Raw genomic sequence first — 20,534 nt, forward strand, 5'->3', positions numbered from 1 at the left:
AGAGGTTGGATTGCAAAAAATGTCTGAGTTGTAAAAAAGTGAGATTTGGGAAAAGTGTATTTTGCTGACAGCTGATCAAATGATGCTAGTTTATTGTGTATAAAGAGATCTTTAAAGTAAATAATACCTGGTCTGAACCAGACCTGAAACAAGTTGTCCAAAGCTGGAGGGAAGAGTAGGTGATTTAATAACATGGGACTTTGAAGTGAGAAATTCTTAAGATTTAAAATGTCTCCTGAACTGAGCCCACACCCTGAGGAAGTGCTGAATTATCGGCTTAGATGTGAAATTGTCAATTGACAAAGGTAGAGAAGAACCCAGAAAGGAGGCAAGAGAAATACCCTGAGTTGAGTCTAACTCCAATGCTAGCCAAGTGGTGTGGCCTACACCCTTCCCAGATTTTAAGCAGTAGGCCAGGGAGCGAATATTGGCAGCCCAATAGTAAAAGCGAAAGTTAGGGAGTCTTAGGTTTCTGTAAATGCACCTTAGCAACTCGAGGTCGTTTACCCTTCCAAATGTAGGAGGAAATTATAGAATCGAGGGTGGCAAAGAAGGACTTAGGGATAAAGACTGGTAAAGATTGAAATAGGTAAAAAATTTAGGAAGAATATTAATTTTAACCTAATTAATTCGACCAGAGTTGTGTGGAAACACAATTTAAATTTAAATAATTAGTTTTTTTATTTCTAAAGCAAACAATTAGTTCACGTGCCTGAAGTCAATTATATAATACTGTGAATTCCTCACAGGTCGCTAATTGGTCGGTCAAAAGTCGTGTCGTTGTTGGTGTGACTTTATTTTATGCCCCGCCCTTTCTACTAAGCACCTTCACGTTCTTTAGCTGTGATTGGTTAAACACACGTCGATCAATTTCTGTTGCAGGGTTGGTTGCAGGGAGGCGGTTGTTGATGTATGTGTCAGAAATCAGGCAGTCGGCACAGAGAGCAGCTAGCAGGTAAGCAGACAGCAGCAGGCTGCTTTTTTACTACTTAATGCGATTAGCCGCACTTCACAAGTAGCCCACTAACTGTACTCTGTGTGCTCTAAATGAGTTTGCGATAAATAAAAACACATGAACTAAAAGGGTGTTTCGCTCACAGTGTTCGCCGTCTGCGGCTTTTTAGCTTTGGTATTTTGTCTGACCGATTGTAGATAACCTGAAACTCGTGAATGAGCAGCATGAATGGAGCCACTTATTTATAACTCAAACGAGAACTAGCCTCTTTTATACTCAGTGTTCACATCAACAGAGCAGGTGTTGGAGTGTAAGAGGAAGTGGTGAGTGGGCTCACCTACACTCAATTGCTAATAATAACTGTAATATAGCGCTTATATATACCTGATAAAGCAAGCTACTGTACTTGTATTTCCACAAAATAGAAACAATAAGTATTATATGTATGTATCTCTTGCACATGTCGCTCCTGTTCAGTGGTAACATGCACTCCTGGGGTGAAATAAATCATTCATTAATGTTGACAGCAATACTACAGGCTGCTGTAGTTTGTTTCAGCCTCCCCTTTGTGTTCCCAGGTAACGATGCAGTTCCTAGGGAGGCTGCTGGACACAGTCTCCTCTGTGTCGACCCTCTTCACCAACCCTTATCGGGTCCGAGATGTGCCACTGTCTGACTATGGAGGAGGAGGGAAAGTGAAATTAAAAGAGGAGGGACGCATAGTTCTGTACAAGCACACTCAGAGTCAGTCATGGGACTGTCTCCTTACGTGCCCAGAGACACCGAATGTGGCTTTGAGGTCTGTATTGATCACGTCAATACACTGTTCTGTGTGTTCTGCAGACTCTGACATGGGTGTGAAAGTTCAGTGTCGGCTGCAAAAACCTTTAGTTTGTTTTTATCAGCATAGTTGCTAATTTCATCCTGTGTCATCTTACTGGTTTACTGGTTTATTCTACATCACCATTACTCAAACATGCAGCTAAGGCCACACCTTTTATTTTATCAGCTATATAGCTTTATATCAATCATGTAATATCCTAGTAACTGTGACATCATCCATTTTTTTGCGAAACCCTGTTTTCAGCCTTCAGTTTTAACATTTTGGGAGGCATGTTGTTGGATTTTGTGCACCAGAGTTGACCTTATGTAGACACAAGGAGGAAGTACTAAATTATAAACTAGTACTAGCAATCTTGCTTAGGAAGTTGAATCTGTAAAGTACATCTATATTTGCTATTTAGTGCTAAGTAACATTTCAAGTAAAATGTTACAACTTCAGTCATAAAAATGAAAGTGGAGACTATCAGTTGGGATTATCTGGACCATCTTTTAGTAATACAAAAAGCATATAGGTCCTGTCAGGTAATTCCATTACAAATGCTCCTAAAGTATCAAAGACCACAAGCAAGCTGAGAGGTCCAGGTTTGTTATTCCTATGAGCAGAGGTGAGGAGCAAAGGTAACATGAAGTCTCCTGTGTTGTCACAATTGACAATCAGAGTAGCCTTACCCCTAACTTTAACCCTTAATAAGTCTTCACTTTAACTTGAACAGTTGTCGTGAAAAGGATTAGTCATAGAAACCAAAGCATTTGATGTACCCAGCTGTAAACATGTTTATTTCTTTCGGCTGTTAAAGTTGGCCATGAGCGTATAAGGGAGTTGACCTGCTTTTGGAGTTGGCCTCAAATTGCCACTCCAGGAGCTGCAGAGTTTGGCAGATCTGCGCTGGCATAACTTTTCAGCTCGGGATGTTGCTGCTTGGCTACAGATCTGAAAGACAGGTTTGAAGAAAGATAAAAAGAAGGTCTTAGAATTGGCCTCAACTGATACCAGACATGTCAAATATTATTAGTTTACTAGCGCAAACCAGATCCTTGTTGGGAGTAACCAGGGAGGACAGGATTAGAGATGAATGTATCAGAGAGACAGCTAAGGTTGAGTGGTTTGGAGAGAAACTAGAGGTGAGGTTTGGGATGGTTTGAGACACAAGCTGAGGGTTAATTGTGGATATATTGAAAGCAAAAGTAAAATAATTTTTATGTACAGTATGTAAAAAAAAAAAAAACATTTTGGAAGCTAAAGCAGCAAATAAATAAGAGGAATAAACTTAAACACTAATGATTGAAGCTTTTTTGAATTATTTTTCTTAGCAGAGAGAAATACTTTTTATTCTTATTTGTCTACTAGTTCATTGGTACCACATTAGCAGAGTTTTTGTAATCTATCCACATTTTCTCTTCTTGTAATCATTGCTTTGCCTGCAGGCTGTTTCAGGTGGTGTCAGAGGAAGATGCCATGAACTGGTTCCCGCAGTACGCCCTCAAACTTCGACCTTTCTATGAAACGCTTCTTCTGAAGTGTGAGTCGACACAGCCAATCGTGGACTGCATCCGTGCTCACCCGGACTGGAGCTCCGCCCACATTGCAGTGGAAACAGGCCTGAGAGAGTGTCTCAAACATAACTATGTGCAGAGGTAAGATAAGCCAAATTGATTTTCTTTTTTGGGTTTCTGTGATTATTTTGTATTTATTGTCAGTTTAGTGAGTGAAATGTCAGACAACAGTACATCTCACAGTTCAAAGTGAATCTTCAGGTTTATGGTATTGATGGATAGGTGGATTAATAATGCAGAATGAAGGGAGATGTGACTTATTAGTCAGGAAGTCTGTGCTAGCTAAATGAATCCAGTGCAACAGATGGTATTGATTATTTAATTGGTTTATAGAAAAGCCTCCTGAAAGCACTTATGGTAATATCGAAGCTTGTAGCTCATTAGATACAAGTCATTTATTTTTTCACTGTTTTCTGTGGGAAGGGACAACTGATGGTCTTGTGCATTTTTTGAATTGCTCCCTTACTGGCAAAAGTTTCTGTGTTATTAATAAAAAATGTGACTTTTGAGTCATTTTGAGCCAAAATTAAAAGCTAATTGATTCATTTAGTCTATTAGTGGACATTTAGTTGTAACAGTTTCACAAAAAAAGTCTCTGATTCAGCCTCAAAATCATCCTCTACAAGTAGCGTTGCTGGGAAGTTTAACTTAAAAGACACAATCTGGACAGTAGGTGTGAATGTGAGTGCGAATGGTTGTCAGTGTGTATGTGTTAGCCCTGCAACAGACTGGCGACCTGTCCAGGATGTACCCTGCCTCTCGCCCTAATACATAAAAGGCAGTCCTTCCTTGACCAAAGCAACAATAAGACAAGTCTGCTTAAAAAACAAAACAACAAAAAATACCTGCTCGCGAGCTCTCATGCTTTACTGATATGACTTGAAAACTTATAACTGAAGAAATTAGGAAATAAAAAGATTCTTTGGAAAGTTTGTTGGCTAAAGAACACAGAATGCCTCTGTGGTGCTTCAGGGTGCAGAGCTCCCACAACATCAGCTCAAAATCTTTGCATCTCCAGTCAGATCAACGCTCGGGACGCATCAGGTCAGACGCCACTGCATCTGGCATGTGAGCGAGCTGACGCCACGTGTGTGAAGGAGCTTCTGGAAGAAAGCCAAGCTCGCACCGACATTAAAGACCGCAACGGCGAGACACCGATCCACTACGCTGCCAAGCAGGATTCTACGGTAATCATCCAGGTGAGACTCAGCTAAAGCAAGATGGTAGAGTCAGACCTCAGACCCTCTAAAGTGCACATTAAAATGATTTCTCCCTCTCTCCACTTTTCCTGCTGTTTTCATTCTCACCTTTCTCTCCTCATCCAGGTCCTTTGCTCGCGGTTATGCTCCGGTGTGAATGAACTCAACAAGAACGGGGAGACGCCGCTCCATGTGGCCTGCCGTACAGGCCGAGTGGAGGCTGTCAAGGCCCTGTTAGGAGGTGGGGCCAAGTGTGACATCATTGGCGGTACAGGTTACCCCATCCACAGCGCCATGAAATACAGTGAGAAGGGGTGAGTGGGAGGAACGATGAGTTAGTTTTGTGTCTATAGATCAGCAGAATTTGCCGACAGTGTGTCTGTGTTTTACTGCACGATACTAAAGATCACTGAAAATGGGAACAGCTTCTCTGCTTCTCCTTTTTGACCGGTTTCTAGAAATAGTCTGTCTGTAATGTGTGACTGCTCTAAACTATAATGAAGAATGTAGTACATATTGAATGTTGTTGTTTTAATTTCGTGTTCATCTCTTAGGTGTGTGGAGGAGATCCTCAAAGCAGATCCAAACCAGCTCCAGGCAGAGGACTCTTTGTATGGAGGGACGCCTCTCCACTGGGCTAAAACCGCTGAGGTTAGAAACACTACGTTGTGTGCTGTGTAGAAATTCATAATGGTGTGTTTAGTTTTGGCATTGCTCTTGCAAACATCCTGAGAAATTCACATGTCAAATTGATGTTTGACTGAGTTTAATCCTGAGTAAATCTAGCTGCCTGCCAGTGATGGCTGTGCATCCTCTGGTCTCTCAAATCAGCACGTCTGCGAGGGATTAACACGAAGCCAGAGACTTGACTTCATGTTTCTTTCTGTCTTCATGTCTGGGTGATAGATGTGTCGCATGCTGTTAGAGTGTGGCTGTGAAGTGAACTACCTCAGTAAGACCGGAGAGAGCGCCCTGCACATTTTGACCAAGAAGGGTCGCTTTGAGGCGGCTATGGTGTTGCTCACTCACGGAGCGAATGCAAACCTGAGGGGCCAGGATGGAAACACAGCTCTGCACCTAGCCATGAAGGTGTGTATACGATCTGCAAAATGTTCATGAGGAAAAAAGAAAAGGGTTACTGTTTGCAAGACACTGTGAGATTATGGGAGTTGTAAAGTCCCAGCACGTTTGAAACCAGATTGCAACACTCATAAAGAAAACTGAAGTCATGTTTTCTGTTACAGCCAGCGTGTTCACACTGCAAAATCTCCTTCCAGTCTGTTTTGATGAGTTCTTATTCAACAGCAGATGTTTGTTTGTGGGGCACATGGTTAGCACTGCCGCCTCACAGCAAGATGATTCCTGCTTCAAATGTCCTGGCAGGCTGGTGCCTTTGTATCTGGAGTTTACATATTTTCCCTGTGCTTTCTTCCCACAGACCAAAGATGTGCATTGTAGGTTAGTTGGTGATTGTAAATTTGCCATGTGAGGTCGATAGTGTGTGTATAGCATAAAGGACTGCATGAATGTATGGTTAGAGAAATGTGGCTAAAGCTAAAGTGCAGTCTGAATTGCCACAATGTTTCCATTTTTAAAAATATGTATTATTTTAATGTGAGCTGCACAACTGAGATTTTTCACAATGGGGTTACAAGCCCAGCTAAGCTATTGCAACAAGTGCTGATTGTTCAAATACAACTGCTAAAAACTTAAGATGCTGTGTGAAATGTAACTAACTACAAAATGTAATGATTTGCAAATCTGATAATCATATTTTACTCAAAATAGAACTGTGAAACAAATGTTTTTTTAAATGTTTAAACAGTGAAAATGTGCCAGCTTAAGAAAAACATTTGGTTATTTTGAATTTGATGGCAACAACACGTCTCAAAAAAAGTTGCAACATCACTGAGTAGCAGCCCCTCTTGTTTTGACAGCAGTACGCACATGTCCGTAGAATCAGGAGACCAGTTGCTGGAAGTCTAACTGTTGTCTGATTTAGGATTCTAGCTGCTCAACAGTCCTGCAGACTGCAGGCAGGCCAGCTCAGCGAACTCTTCTCCTACAAAGTCATGCTGTTGTAATAATTGCAGTATGTGGTTTAGTATTGCCTTGTTGAAGGGAAGCAAATGTTGCTCTAAAACCTGCTAGAACCTTCCAGCATTTGTGGAGCCTTTCCAGATGTAATAGTTTCAACAAAAACTTCTGGAAGTCTTCTTGAGCCCAGTCAGTGATTTCCTCTATAAACACATTTTTTCCATATTAGGGAACCTCTGCCTATCTTCACCTATGAGAAACTCTCAGAATTACATTCTGTTTTTATTTACTTTTTACCCAGCATCCCAATTTGTTTGGAATTGGGGTTGTATTTTTTGTGTTATCCTTTTTTCCATATCAATAAAAAAATCTTCTCATTTGTTGTTGTGTTCAGATGGACCACATAGAGTTGATCAAAGCTCTAATAGTGTTTGGTGCAGATGTGGAGATTCACAATGATTTGGGGGAGACACCTGGACTCATCGCTGCACGCACCAGCAAAGGTAATGAAAGAGAGAGAGTGAGACGGGGGTTAAAAACGAAACATTTAAACATATAAAGAACGTAGAAGACTGAGTTTGGACTTGTAGTGTTAACAGTGAAATTAGGAGTTAATGTGCTTGACCTAACAACCCTGTTTAATCTCATGTAGTCTGATTTGAAAGCATGTGTCCACTGTGGATGATATTAGTCTGCATGTTGTGGTGGAGCTGTAATTAAGGGTTTTATAATCTGCCATTTTATCCCATTATGTATTAATATTATATGATAACACTTCCTGTTACAGATATATTGCTTCATCGCTATGAAGCCATGAAGCAATAGTAGTTATTGCTTATAGTCAGTTACACTTTGTGATCATGCTTTTTTCATTGCAACTTTTAGTGAACGATCCGATTAGATTAGGTTAGATTTTGGTCCACAGAAGCAGAAAATAGAAAAAAGCATTAAAGTAAACTCACTAACTCTAAGTCATCCCACAGGAAATAAAAAAAGTTTCTAATTTCTTTCTGTTGATATATGCAGCTGTTAAACAGTAGAGGGCAGTGCTACACTTGACTGACATTTAACGTCTTTGTTGTGCCAGACTGTAAAGGTCATATTTAATTGCTGTTATTTTTCTGATCACCCAGTTTTTTTGGCAGAAAGATGGAGACAACGACAAAGATTATAAATTTCACTCTGATTTCTTAGAAAATCTCAGAGCATCGTTCCTGCTAAATTGTGCCAGCTAATGGATGTTTGCTTTCAAATACAGAGACTGTGCAGGAAACCATTCACAAAGCAGAAATGGCAGTAAACTGAGTTTGTATTGACTTACTGATTTTGAAAATGCATGATAATTGCTAACAGCTTGCTTATGTTCTTGCTTTCTCTCTTCCTCTCATCTCTCTCCGTCTCTCCTCTTTATGGCGTGTGTGCACGTCTAACTTGTTGGCTGCTGCTCTGTGTGTGTGTGTGTGTGTGTGTTAACATGAAAGGTCCTAATAGAAAGATACTGCTGGACTTGCTGTGTAGTGTAGGAGTACAGCGTTGTCTCCCTCCCTCCCCCGGCAGTCCTCCTCCTCCTCCCGTCTCCAAGAAGGTCAAGCCTCAAGGCATAGGTAACACCACCACCCCCTCACCTCTGCTCCCCCCTAATGGTTCTCCATTTCCATTTTTCTGTCACTTTAAATGTTCGAGTTTGTGTTGTCAATCAATTTTTCCCCTTTTTTTCTTAGCTATAGATTATTCTTTTTGTATTATATATTTAATGATTGATTTGAGTAGGTTTTCTAATACAACTTGTATAATCTTAAATCGTCGTAAACGTAATGTAAGAGCTGGATTCAAGTGTTCCTTCATATTTAAATTTAACATGACATTTAACCCTTTAAGCCTGAACCATAAAATAATTGCCTGAAAATTCACATTTTGTGTGTTGAGTCTTCTGACAAAAAAAAAAATATATATAAATTAGCATAGTTGATTTTTAATTGTATCATATTTGCTATATTGTGCGTTATTGGCAATTTTATGCTTAAAAATGTATTGCACAATTTTTTTTAAGGTTCTTTGGGGAGAATAAAAATCACAGTAATGTAGAAGTCTTAAAAACTCATAAAAACCGCATGTATATAATCTGATAGATGAGGCGTTAAGGGGTTAAATGATACAAAAACAGTCTTCAAAGACTGCTCTTAAATATTTTTAAAAGGCTGTGGTAAAATTAGGGCCCAGTAGAATTTAAATTTTTTCCGTAAAAGGTGAGCTGCATGGTGTGATGAGCTCTCCAACACTTCCTAAAAGCAGCAGACTGTGGCAGAGTGTGTGTGGTGATGGTTTTTAAAATAGTGAAACCAGTACATGCTTCATCCCTGCAAAGAATCCTGGCGACCCCATTTTTTTCTTATTGTTTATGCACGAATGTGATGTCTCTGGTTCTCCTATACCAACACCTGTTGTGATTGGCGTTTAGGATTTGAGGACATCATGTATGTGGGGGCTGCAGTGGGTGCAATGAGCAGAGGCATTTCTGAAATAGACGGCCCCCAAATGGAAACGAGAACGTGAGTATAAGACATTTCTGATTAACTCGCAGACTAAGCAACACATGTCCTTTCTGCCACTGCACACCTCTAAATCAAAGCACTCACAGAAGGTTGTAGGCAGACACTGATTATAAAAGACAGACGTGGCCATTGTGACTTTAGCTACAGCTATCATAGATCTGATATTAACTGTGCTGTAAATGTGTGTCTTTTTTCAAAGTGGATGTGACGTTAAAGAGTGGATGTGATATTCCTCATACTTTATCCTAAATCATACTCTGCTTTATCTATACTGTCTATCTAACTCTAAGTGGGGCCATCATTTCTAAAATGATCATAGTGTGTTCAGTTTTTAGATACAGATGTGACACTCACACTGTGACTGTGGCCATAAACTCCTCATGAAAGTGTTTATAAATACAACATTTTATCATTCACTTAAAAATGTAATTAAAATAAGTGTATAATTACTTCACTTTTTGCAGGAGTCACCCACTGCTCACTTTTAGAAAGAATTCAGGCTTACGTTCCTTCTGCTGTTCTGTGCTGCACAATAATAGGTTTCATAGTGTAGTAATGCCATTGTTCAGTATGCACTGAAAGCCTCTGCCCTCCTTGATTTCTTTACCATTTGTTGCCTTTGGCCTGCATGCGTTAAAGGCCTTTCTCTCCAGGTTTACTTTGCTTTGCTTTATTTTTTCTTGCTGTTCTCTGTGTTGTGATGTTTGGTTTTGCTGGTCACATGACTCTTTTCAGTAAACTCTGTTTCAGGGATTCTGCTCTGTTCCAGAGGATCTAAAAAGTTGGATATGCAAGTGATTGGCTGGATAAAATTCACCATATTGGTCATCTGACAGGATGGACAGACTGCTGTGTCTTGATGGTGGCGGTATTAAAGGCCTGGTGCTGATCCAGATGCTGATCGCTCTGGAGAAAGAGGCGGGCAGACCCACCAGAGAGCTCTTCGACTGGGTAGCTGGCACGAGCACGGGAGGCATCCTGGCTCTGGCTATAATCCACGGTGTGTCTGTGTTCTCTTTTCCAGTGCTCAGGGTTTTCATCACATAGCATCAGAACAACAATGACACTTCTTCTATGTGTAGGTAAATCCATGGAGTACCTGCGCTGCCTGTACTTTAGGATGAAGGAGCAGGTGTTCAAAGGATCAAGACCCTATGAATCAGCACCGCTAGAGGACTTCCTCAAAACAGAGTTTGGAGAAAACACCAAGATGACTGACATAAAGTTCCCCAGGTAGATGTCTGAATGTGATAATAGGTAGGAAAAAAAGAAAAGAAAAAAAAGCTAAAATTCAAAAGAATTGCAGACCTCTGCCCAATCTGCTCGTCATCTGGGCAGTATTTACTTTTAAGCAAAAAGTACTGTATGTTCTACATAAACATTGTGTACAGGTAAGTAATAGATAATAGGTACTGATTTGTAAATAACTGAAATAACTTGAGCTTATTATATAATATTATAACACAGTTTATTTCTAACCAACTAGCAGCTCATTCTTTATCGTTATAATACTTTCTTTAAAGCCAGCACACGTTTTGGAGTCAAAGTGAAACAAAGGCAGATGCGATACGTAAAAGTGAGGTCAGAGGTCAAATGTGACATGATGTTTAAATGCTAACTATAATGTGATATTTAGAATCCCCATATAGCAGCATCATTTACTAATTAATGCCAATACAAACAAAGGCAGCAGAATTTTAAACACCATTTTTTTTTAAAAATGACATTTTATGAAAGTTTGAACCTATCTGACCTTGAAGAAGACGTCAGAGATCAACAGTAACATGATATTTACAATCCCCATATACCATTCCCTATATAACTATATGTTGTCAATACTAACAATGGCAGCAAAAGACAGTTTTAAATAGCTCTAAATAGCATTATTATCACTTTAACCTTCAGTTTTACATTGAAGGAGAGGTCAGAGGTCATATGTGACATTATATTTTAAATCTTTATGATACTTTATATATGTTGATGTGTTACATGGCACACTTGTAAGAATCACAGTTTTTAAGTTATAAGGCTATTTGTCTATTTTCGACTAATAAATCATTAGGTTGGCCTTGAACACCTTAGTGGATATAAGCCAAATGGATTATTAACATGAACCCACTCTACACTCCTACAAAGTTTTACTATAATTCATTCATAACTTTTCCACCTGTCACGCTTACGGAGAAAACGACAAATTGCTGCATTCTAAATGTTATGCAGCCATCTGCCACAAGATGGCGCTGCAGCTTTTACATTGCTATAGAAAAGCACTCCTACAAAGTTTTATTATAATTCATTCATAAATTTTTGACCTGTCAAATAAACCTGTCACTTTATTAAAGTGCAATTTGAAAAAGGTTTTTGAAATGAAGGTTATTAAATTGGAATTCAAAAATGAATTTACAAATGCAGAATTGATTCTACAATTGATTATTTAAGCACAGAGTTCTTTATTTCGATGCGCGTGGCTCTTGTGGTCCTCCATAGTGGAGAGGAGGTCTGGGGTTTTCTGCTTTGGCTTCTTTCCTCACAAACAGGTTGAATAAAGTGGATGGATCCATGATTTATTGTTTTGGTTTTTTTTAATTGTTTTTTAGATTCTATCTTTTAGTGAGATGTCATGAAGTCATGAAGTGTAGAACAGTATGCATTGTTGATTATTCACGGCACAATGCACCACACTTTGTAGTCATTTTTTTTTTGTTAATTTGCTGCATTTTAATAATATGTGAAGATCTATTGTAGAAATTTTCATATCATATTTAACATCAGTTTATTTTAGTGGGTTTTTGTGATTAGTGGTTTCAAATGCCAGTTTTTGACAATTATCTAGTAAACAGTCCTCAGATTTAACTTCAGACCTCAGTGTTTCTTAGGTTTTATACTAATCAATTAGCCCAAAATTTTCGTTATTTAGTCAACTAAGAATTTAGTCGCCCTAGTTTCTGCTGGTGCTAACAGTGTCATATAAAAGCTTTAAATATCCCACTCTTTTGCTGTGATTGGTCAGTTTTTGAAACTTTGAGCTGGTTTTACCCTGATCACCTAATTTTTTACTTCCTGAGAATTAAAAAAGAAGTACTGACTGGCTTAGATATGTGTAGCATGGCTCTGTAAACACTAAAATAATACATCAGGAGCCAGATTTTTAAAAATATTTTTGTAATTTGGTTGAAATGATGCTGTTCAAATTTTCAGGTGTTTAAGGAGAACAGGCAGAAGTTTACTATGACATCATGACTTTTCCCTTCTTTCTTTCTTTACAGGGTAATGGTGACCAGTGTTCTGGCAGACAGACATCCAGGCGAGCTTCATATATTCAGGAACTATGACCCTCCATCCGTCTCCAGAGAGGCCCCATACACCACCACTGCCACATTCAAGCCTCTCACCATCCCACAAGGTACATCAGATATCACCTGTGTTTGCTGGGCTACAGCACCAGCCCTCAAGTGTCAAATGTATTAAATGGGACAGTGAACATACCACTGGATGGCACCAAAGGAATTTTCAGCACTCATATTTTAATGTGAGGGTTATGTACTTTCACTTCACTGAGGCAATAAAACCTGAAAACTACGCCTGTGCATGAACACAACACTGAAACTGAGACTGTGTGTGCTGTTCATGAAGGAGTCGTGTCCTCTGCTGTTTGAGTCCCAGCCATGTTGTTGTTACAGGCTGGGAGGATGAGGATGTGTTGATAGTACGATACACAGAAGAGCCACCCAGAAAGATAAGGAAGGTGACAGATGAAGGTGTGTGTATGCGTACAGGACCAAGTCCTGGAAAGTCGTGAAAAATAATAATAAAAAAAAACAGATTTTAGACAGACAGGAAGTGATAATTATGAACTCAAAGCAGTGTAATTGCATTGACTATACATTACTGTCTTACTTATATCCTTGTGTTCATATCAGAACAACTTGTATGGCGAGCTGCTCGCTCCAGCGGCGCTGCTCCCACCTACTTCCGACCAATGGGGCGCTTTCTGGATGGAGGGCTGCTGGCCAATAACCCGACACTAGATGCCATGACAGAAGTCCATCAGTACAATAAGGCCTTAAAAGCAGAGGTAAGCAACTGGAACTCTGTTCACTTTCCTTCCTTTATGCACTTAATGGACGTTAAGCCACATGGATTTGTTCATGACTTCTTCTCTGCACGTGTCTCTCTTAGGGCCGTGAGAAGGACACAAAGAAGCTGGGTATAGTGGTCTCTCTTGGAACAGGTGAGCCAAGTAACTTTGTGTCAAATTGTTAAATTATGTGAGTGATATCTCTTCTTCTGTGTCTTTAATATACATTAATGCAAAGAAAACTGATATACACACACACTGGCCACTTTATTAGGTACATATCGCTAGTACTGGGTTGGGCTCTGTTTTGCTTTTAGACCTGCCCTAATTCTGTGTGGCACAAATTCAACAAGGTGCTGAAATGATTCCTCAGAGATTTGGGTCCATATTGACGTGACATCACAGAGTTGCTGCAGATTGGTTGGATGCACATAAATGATGTCATGTTCAAGGAACCAGACATGGCACATTGTCCTGCTGGACACAGCCTTCAAAAGATTGGTACAGTGGGATCATAAAGGACCACATAGGCATACAATATAGACATAGCAACAATAGTCAGGTAACTGTGGTGTTTAAATGATTTCATTTAGCACTAAGGGGCCCAAGAGTGCCAGGAAAGTATCCTCTACACCATTACACCACCAGTAGCAGTGCAGACGTTTGTGTTTTTCATGCCAGATTCTGACCCAACACTCTAAATGTTGCAGCAGAAATTGAAACTTATCAGACCAGGTACTGTTTTTCTAATCTTCTGTTGTCAGTTTTGGTGACATGTAGCCTCAGTGTGCTGTTCTTAACTGATAGAAGGACACCTGTTGTGGTCTTCTGCTGCTTTATCCCATGTGTTTGACATGTTTTATGTTCAGAGATGCTCTTAGTTACCTTAGTTGATACTTAGTTGACCATTCTCTTGTAAACCTTAGAGACGGTTGTGTGGGAAAATCCCAGCAGATCAACAGCTTCTGAAATACTCAGCAGCCTGTCTGGCACCAACATCTGTGTCACTTAAATAAAGTTTCTTCCTCATTCTGATCCTCAGTTTGATTTTCAGCAGTTCATCTTGATCATGTCTAAATGCACTGAATTGCTGCCATGTGATTGACTGATTTAGATATTTGTGTTAACATGCAGTTGAACAGGTGTACTTAATTAAGTGGCCAGTGGGTGTATATATCAGTTGTCTTGGCATTTAATCGATATTTAGACGCTATCTGACAACTCGACAGTTTGTGTAAATGATAACAAAAAACCCCAAACAAACAGTAATTTGCATATTGCACATTGTGAATAACTAGCTTGAGTTCAGTGTCTCTAATTGAAGTCCCCCTCCCCTTTATCATTTTGTACACGTGCTCCTGTGTGTCTCCAGGTAAACCTCCTCAGGTGGTGGTGAGCTCTGTGGATGTGTTCCGACCCTCCAACCCACTGGAGCTGGCCAAGACCTTTGTAGGAGCAAAAGAGCTGGGCAAAATGCTGGTGGACTGTGTGAGTATCATTTTTTCAGTTTATGTTTGTGAGTGGTTAACTCTGGCCATTGCTGTAATGTGCCCTGATTATTTATTTTTATTTAATCTGGTATTTGTGTTTATTCCATTTGACATTTGTGCATGTATTGGTGTTCTAATAAGAAAAGCATTTGTTAAAGCATGTTTGTCTTGCTCATTATAAAAATGTCTCTCTTACTGCACAGTGTACAGACTCTGATGGCTGTGCAGTGGACAGGGCCAGAGCGTGGTGTGAAATGATCGACACCATTTACCACAGGTCAGAAACGACACACGTGTTAGTTTTGGTTCTTTTTTAATGCATCCTCTTTTCTCAGCCTCTCTGTATTTGTACCAACTTGCTCTCATCCATTTATCTTAGAATGCTTGTAGTTGTTTCTTATTCTCAGACGCTTCATCTGCAGTGGTTTAAAAGGAGTTCCTGTAAGACTGAGTGTTTACTTCAATTTAATTCAGTTTTATTTAAATGGTGCCAAATCACAACAACCGTTATCTCAAGGTACTTTATATTGTAAGGTAAAGACCCTACAATAATACAGAAAATAGAGAAAAGCCCAACAATCAGATGACCCCTCTGCGAGCCAGCAGGAAGAAACCTGCACCAGAATCGGGCTCATATAGGGGCGGCCATCTTCGGTGAGCGGTTGGGGCTGAGTGGACGAGACAGGACAAAGACATGCTGTGGAAGAGAGCCAGAGATTATTAATAACTATTGATTAAATGCAGAGAGGTGTATAAACACATAGTGGGTGAAAATGGTGACTGAAGAAGAAACACTCAATGCATCATGGGAAACCCCCAGCACCCTACACCTATGGCAGCAAACTCAGGGTCACCTGTTCCAACCCTAACTATATGCCTTATTAAAAAGTTACATTTTAAGCCTAATCTTAAGACTAGAGATGGCGTCTGTCTCCCGTGTCCGAATTGGAAGCTGGTTCCACAGAAGAGGAGCCTGAAAGGCTCTGCCTCCTATTCTACTTTTAAACACTAGAAGCTACAAGTAAGCCTGCAGTCAGAGAGCGAAGTGCTCTAATGGGGTGAGACTGGTCTATGAGGTCATTAAGGTAAGATGGGGCCTGATTATTCAAGACGTTTGTGAGGAGCAGGATTTAAAATTAGATTCTGGCTTTAACAGGGAGTACAGGGAGTGCAGAATTATTAGGCAAATGAGTATTTTGTCCACATCATCCTCTTCATGCATGTTGTCTTACTCCAAGCTGTATAGGCTCGAAAGCCTACTACCAATTAAGCATATTAGGTGATATGCATCTCTGTAATCAGAAGGGGTGTGGTCTAATGACATCAACACCCTATATCAGGTGTGCATAATTATTAGGCAACTTCCTTTCCTTTGGCAAAATGGGTCAAAAGAAGGACTTGACAGGCTCAGAAAAGTCAAAATAGTGAGATATCTTGCAGAGGGATGCAGCAGTCTTAAAATTGCAAAGCTTCTGAAGCGTGATCATCGAACAATCAAGCGTTCATTCAAAATAGTCAACAGGGTCGCAAGAAGTGTGTGGAAAACCAAGGCGCAAAATAACTGCCCATGAACTGAGAAAAGTCAAGCGTGCAGCTGCCAAGATGCCACTTGCCACCAGTTTGGCCATATTTCAGAGCTGCAACATCACTGGAGTGCCCAAAAGCACAAGGTGTGCAATATTCAGAGACATGGCCAAGGTAAGAAAGGCTGAAAGACGACCACCACTGAACAAGACACACAAGCTGATACGTCAAGACTGGGCCAAGAAATATCTCAAGACTGATTTTTCTAAGGTTTTATGGACTGATGAAATGAGAGTGAGTCTTGATGGGCCAGATGGATGGGCCCGTGGCTGGATTGGTAAAGGGCAGAGAGCTCCAGTCCGACTCAGACGCCAGCAAGGTGGAGGTGGAGTACTGGTTTGGGCTGGTATCATCAAAGATGAGCTTGTGGGGCCTTTTCGGGTTGAGGATGGAGTCAAGCTCAACTCCCAGTCCTACTGCCAGTTTCTGGAAGACACCTTCTTCAAGCAGTGGTACAGGAAGAAGTCTGCATCCTTCAAGAAAAACATGATTTTCATGCAGGACAATGCTCCATCACACGCGTCCAAGTACTCCACAGCGTGGCTGGCAAGAAAGGGTATAAAAGAAGAAAAACTAATGACATGGCCTCCTTGTTCACCTGATCTGAACCCCATTGAGAACCTGTGGTCCATCATCAAATTTGGGATTTACAAGGAGGGAAAACAGTACACCTCTCTGAACAGTGTCTGGGAGGCTGTGGTTGCTGCTGCACGCAATGTTGATGGTGAACAGATCAAAACACTGACAGAATCCATGGATGGCAGGCTTTTGAGTGTCCTTGCAAAGAAAGGTGGCTATATTGGTCGCTGATTTGTTTTTGTTTTGTTTTTGAATGTCAGAAATGCATATTTGTGAATGTGGAGATGTTATATTGGTTTCACTGGTAAAATAAATAATTGAAATGGGTATATATTTGTTTTTGTTAAGTTGCCTAATAATTATGCACAGTAATAGTCACCTGCACACACAGATATCCCCCTAAAATAGCTAAAGCTTAAAACAAACTAAAAACTACTTCCAAAAACATTCAGCTTTGATATTAATGAGTTTTTTGGGTTCATTGAGAACATGGTTGTTGTTCAATAATAAAATTATTCCTCAAAAATACAACTTGCCTAATAATTCTGCACTCCCTGTATGACTGCATCCACATAGATATGATTCACACGTGCATTACATGTGAACTGTCACAGTGATCAAATCTGCAGCATGTCAGTTATCTAGAAGTAGGACAATTATGACCAACCTATATATGACATGACTGCAGTTTTGTCACATTCTACATTACTTTACATGGATGTAGTTATGACATTTTAGTTCAGTTTGGTTTTAATTAAGTTTTATTTATATAGCATCAAATCACAAGCCAACTCAAGGCACTTTATATTATAAGGTAAATTGCTTTACAGTAAGAGAGAGAGAGAAAACCCCAAAAATCAGATGACTCCCTATGAGCAAGAACTTGGTGACAGTGGGAAGAAAAACTCCCTTTTAACAGGAAGAAATCTCCAGGCTCAGGGAGAGGGGCGGCTATATGTGGTTGAGGGTGAGGGGAGGAAGACGAGGTAAAAGAAGCACTGTGGAACTAACTGCTGTGTCTTTTAGCTTCATGGATAGATAAAGGTGCACATCATTTAAATAGCAATAGAAATATATATAATATGCCTGCCTAAGAGAAGCATGTAGAATATAAATTGAACTGGTCCCTGCAGAGAACCCTGTGCAACTCCATATTTAACCTTATTGTGTGAAGAAGACTCCCTGTTTACATAAGCAAGTTGAAGTCTATTAGATAGAGTTGTGCCATCGCCTTGTAAACTAATCTTTGAAAGCTGAAATTTACTGTTTAATAAACTCTAGTTCTAATATTGAAACTTTTTTTTTCACTTGATGTATCTAATTTACAGTTTCATTGCAGCACAATTTGAGCTTTTTAATTTGCAGACACGTTTGTGCATTTGTCTTTCATTTCTCTCAGTTTCTCTGTGAAGAATCTAGGAAGAATCTGCATTTTGGGGACGGCAGGAAGACATGCATCTATAAATATATAGATGTTTGTGTTTATAAATATGATATCAGTTCATACATATAAATTTTGATGTCAGTGTTTCCGTTAAGTTGTGTGATAAAAAGGACCCTAAAGTGTCACAAGGTCATGAGGTTATGTTGCATCTCCTCTTTTTCGCTGTACTCACGTGAGAACCTGAGACCAAATGCTGTAGATTCACTTCTGCTAGAAACTCATAAAACACCAAATAACAGGTTTGCACTGCAGTCAGTCAGTTTAGCACACACACTCTTTCTCTGTTGTAACACATGGTTCAGCATTGTCTTGTAAGCAAGCCTACAGTGGAAAAGAAGCATGAACGTAGCTCCAAAAGCTCTTCAGCAGTAATGGTGATTTTTTTTCTGGTGTTTTTATTTAACCTTTTTTTTTTTTTTTTACATTTAGTCTTTACTGTCTTTAGAATGTCTCTCTGCACAGTTATCATTATTTTGTTTATTAATCACTGTGTCCATTGCATTGTGTGCAGACTGAGTCCCCAACTATCTCAGGAGGTGATGCTGGATGAGGTGAGCGACGCAGCCCTGGTGGACATGCTGTGGGAGACCCAGATGTATCTGTATGAGAAGAGGGAGGTCCTCCAGTCTCTGGCAGAATTACTACTGAACAACTAAAAGCACAAGAAAATCACAAATGGAGGCTGTGAAGAGTGTTTGAATGGAGCAGTGAGATTACTGAGCTGTATGTCTGACTAAAAACTGTAATGTGTGTGTTGTTGTGCTCTGTTACCAAACTGAATGAATCAGTTTGAGTATGAGTACAAAAGTATTAAATATGTGGAAAGCTAACCCAGGAAACAACTGACCTACTAAAGCCTGTTTACAGGTGTTTTATGTAGCATCATGTGACCTTAGCACTGATCCTGTTGTGGTTTATCAGGTTTACTTCTAACATATGAACCAATGAAGAAGTTGAAGTTGTACTGGGGAAATGTAAACTGACTGTTACAGTGTGATGTAAGTTTCCACTCCCCCTACACTGTGGGTTAATCTACCTCTGGATTTGTTGAGGTAAGTCTGGAGTGTTTCCTTCCCTTTTTTCTTCACTTGTTCGTCACATTCACTTCAGACACACACTTACAAATACACCCGAGTTATTGAATTTTTCCCTTAAGCTGTGTGATAAAAGGGACCCTGAGTTGCCACCAGAGCATCAGCAGTATTCTGAGGTGCAGCTGAGATGGTGGTGATGTTGAACCAGTTCTGCCTTATGTGTGGGACCCACATTTGTACCTTTTCTTCCTTCCGTAGTAATCTAATGCCTTTCTGAGTTATTTAAACTGACTTGAAACGTAATATTTAGCCTCATGTCTGTTGATAAAATATGATATTAATATGAAATCTTAAAACTGACATGAAAGATATATTTGAATGAATCATCTACATGAAAGATAAAGGAACAGAAGCCCTGCTGCTATCTGCACAACACGGACAGGAGGAACAAATTATTTTGTATTTGTATTTTTTTGTATTTGGCTTAATCCTGAAGTATAAATGGTATGGGAATAAAATATCTGAATATTGACCGAACTGCTTTGTTGTTGTTTCAGTTAATCTCAGTCAGCCTGCACCGTTATAAACTTGGCTGTTTATTGCTTTGAAACCCTCTATGCATGATAAGGAGCTTTCTTGTATTGATGTCAGTGGCTTCTATTGCTTCCTTTGGCCAACTTCTTGTCCCAGCAGAGTATCTGACCAACAGCAGGGTGTAGATGTTGCCCTGGATCTTGTCCACCCCATTTGGCTGACTCCTCAGAAGTCGCCTTACTCTCTGCAGGTGTTTGGTGGTTGCAGCTTGCCAAGCGGCCTCTTCATGGTTGCCATTTGCCTGTGTGATTCCAAGGTACCAGTACTATAGCTGTCCTCAATGCTTGAAATGGTTACTTTCTGGTAATGCAATCAGACTGCAATTCTCCGGTAGGAATGACATTCCAGTGTCATTGCTGGTTGCTGGATTCAACAACAGAAGCTTGACATGTTGTAACATCTATAATGATGATTTGTTTGTCAGTCCAGGCATGATTTAGGTGATCCAAATGCAATTACCTGAACAAAGTCTTTAATGTTGTCCTAACTTAGTACAGTAGCAGTGGATGTGGGTTGGAGTTGCAATGACCTTCAACCTGCAGGTGACCACACCATTTGTGATGGAGAACTCATCTCCATGTGTCATGCAAG

The 20,534-nt window shown here is 39.9% G+C and overlaps 1 protein-coding gene across 2 annotated transcripts; it reads left to right on the forward strand.

Annotated features, from left to right (window-relative positions):
- Window positions 1-881: 881 nt before the first annotated feature.
- On the forward strand, window positions 882-19,886 carry pla2g6 (phospholipase A2, group VI (cytosolic, calcium-independent)). Of its 2 annotated transcripts, XM_039613713.1 has the most exons (19): window positions 882-955; window positions 1,534-1,754; window positions 3,224-3,433; window positions 4,371-4,551; window positions 4,678-4,865; window positions 5,106-5,202; window positions 5,458-5,640; window positions 6,983-7,091; window positions 8,070-8,192; window positions 9,047-9,137; window positions 9,977-10,140; window positions 10,223-10,373; window positions 12,407-12,543; window positions 12,821-12,898; window positions 13,061-13,215; window positions 13,320-13,371; window positions 14,591-14,706; window positions 14,912-14,985; window positions 18,827-19,886. In XM_039613713.1, exons 2-19 carry the CDS (start codon window positions 1,540-1,542, stop codon window positions 18,969-18,971), a joined length of 2,469 nt encoding a protein of 822 aa, XP_039469647.1. In that variant the 5' UTR covers window positions 882-955; window positions 1,534-1,539; the 3' UTR covers window positions 18,972-19,886. The 2 variants fall into 2 exon arrangements, with proteins under 2 accessions (XP_039469647.1, XP_039469648.1); XM_039613714.1 differs by lacking the exon at window positions 12,821-12,898.
- The last annotated feature ends 648 nt before the right edge of the window (window positions 19,887-20,534 follow it).

This window comes from Oreochromis aureus, linkage group 6 (assembly GCF_013358895.1).
Source record: "Oreochromis aureus strain Israel breed Guangdong linkage group 6, ZZ_aureus, whole genome shotgun sequence".
Classification (NCBI taxonomy): Eukaryota; Metazoa; Chordata; class Actinopteri; order Cichliformes; family Cichlidae; genus Oreochromis; species Oreochromis aureus.

Bases quoted from the DNA above. Each gene is read 5' to 3' on its own strand.
- pla2g6 (XM_039613713.1), top strand. From the start codon at position 1,540: ATGCAGTTCCTAGGGAGGCTGCTGGACACAGTCTCCTCTGTGTCGACC. The intron at 10,141-10,222 runs GTGTGTCTGTGT...TTCTATGTGTAG, and splicing joins GGCTCTGGCTATAATCCACG to GTAAATCCATGGAGTACCTG. The intron at 10,374-12,406 runs GTAGATGTCTGA...CTTTCTTTACAG, and splicing joins ACTGACATAAAGTTCCCCAG to GGTAATGGTGACCAGTGTTC.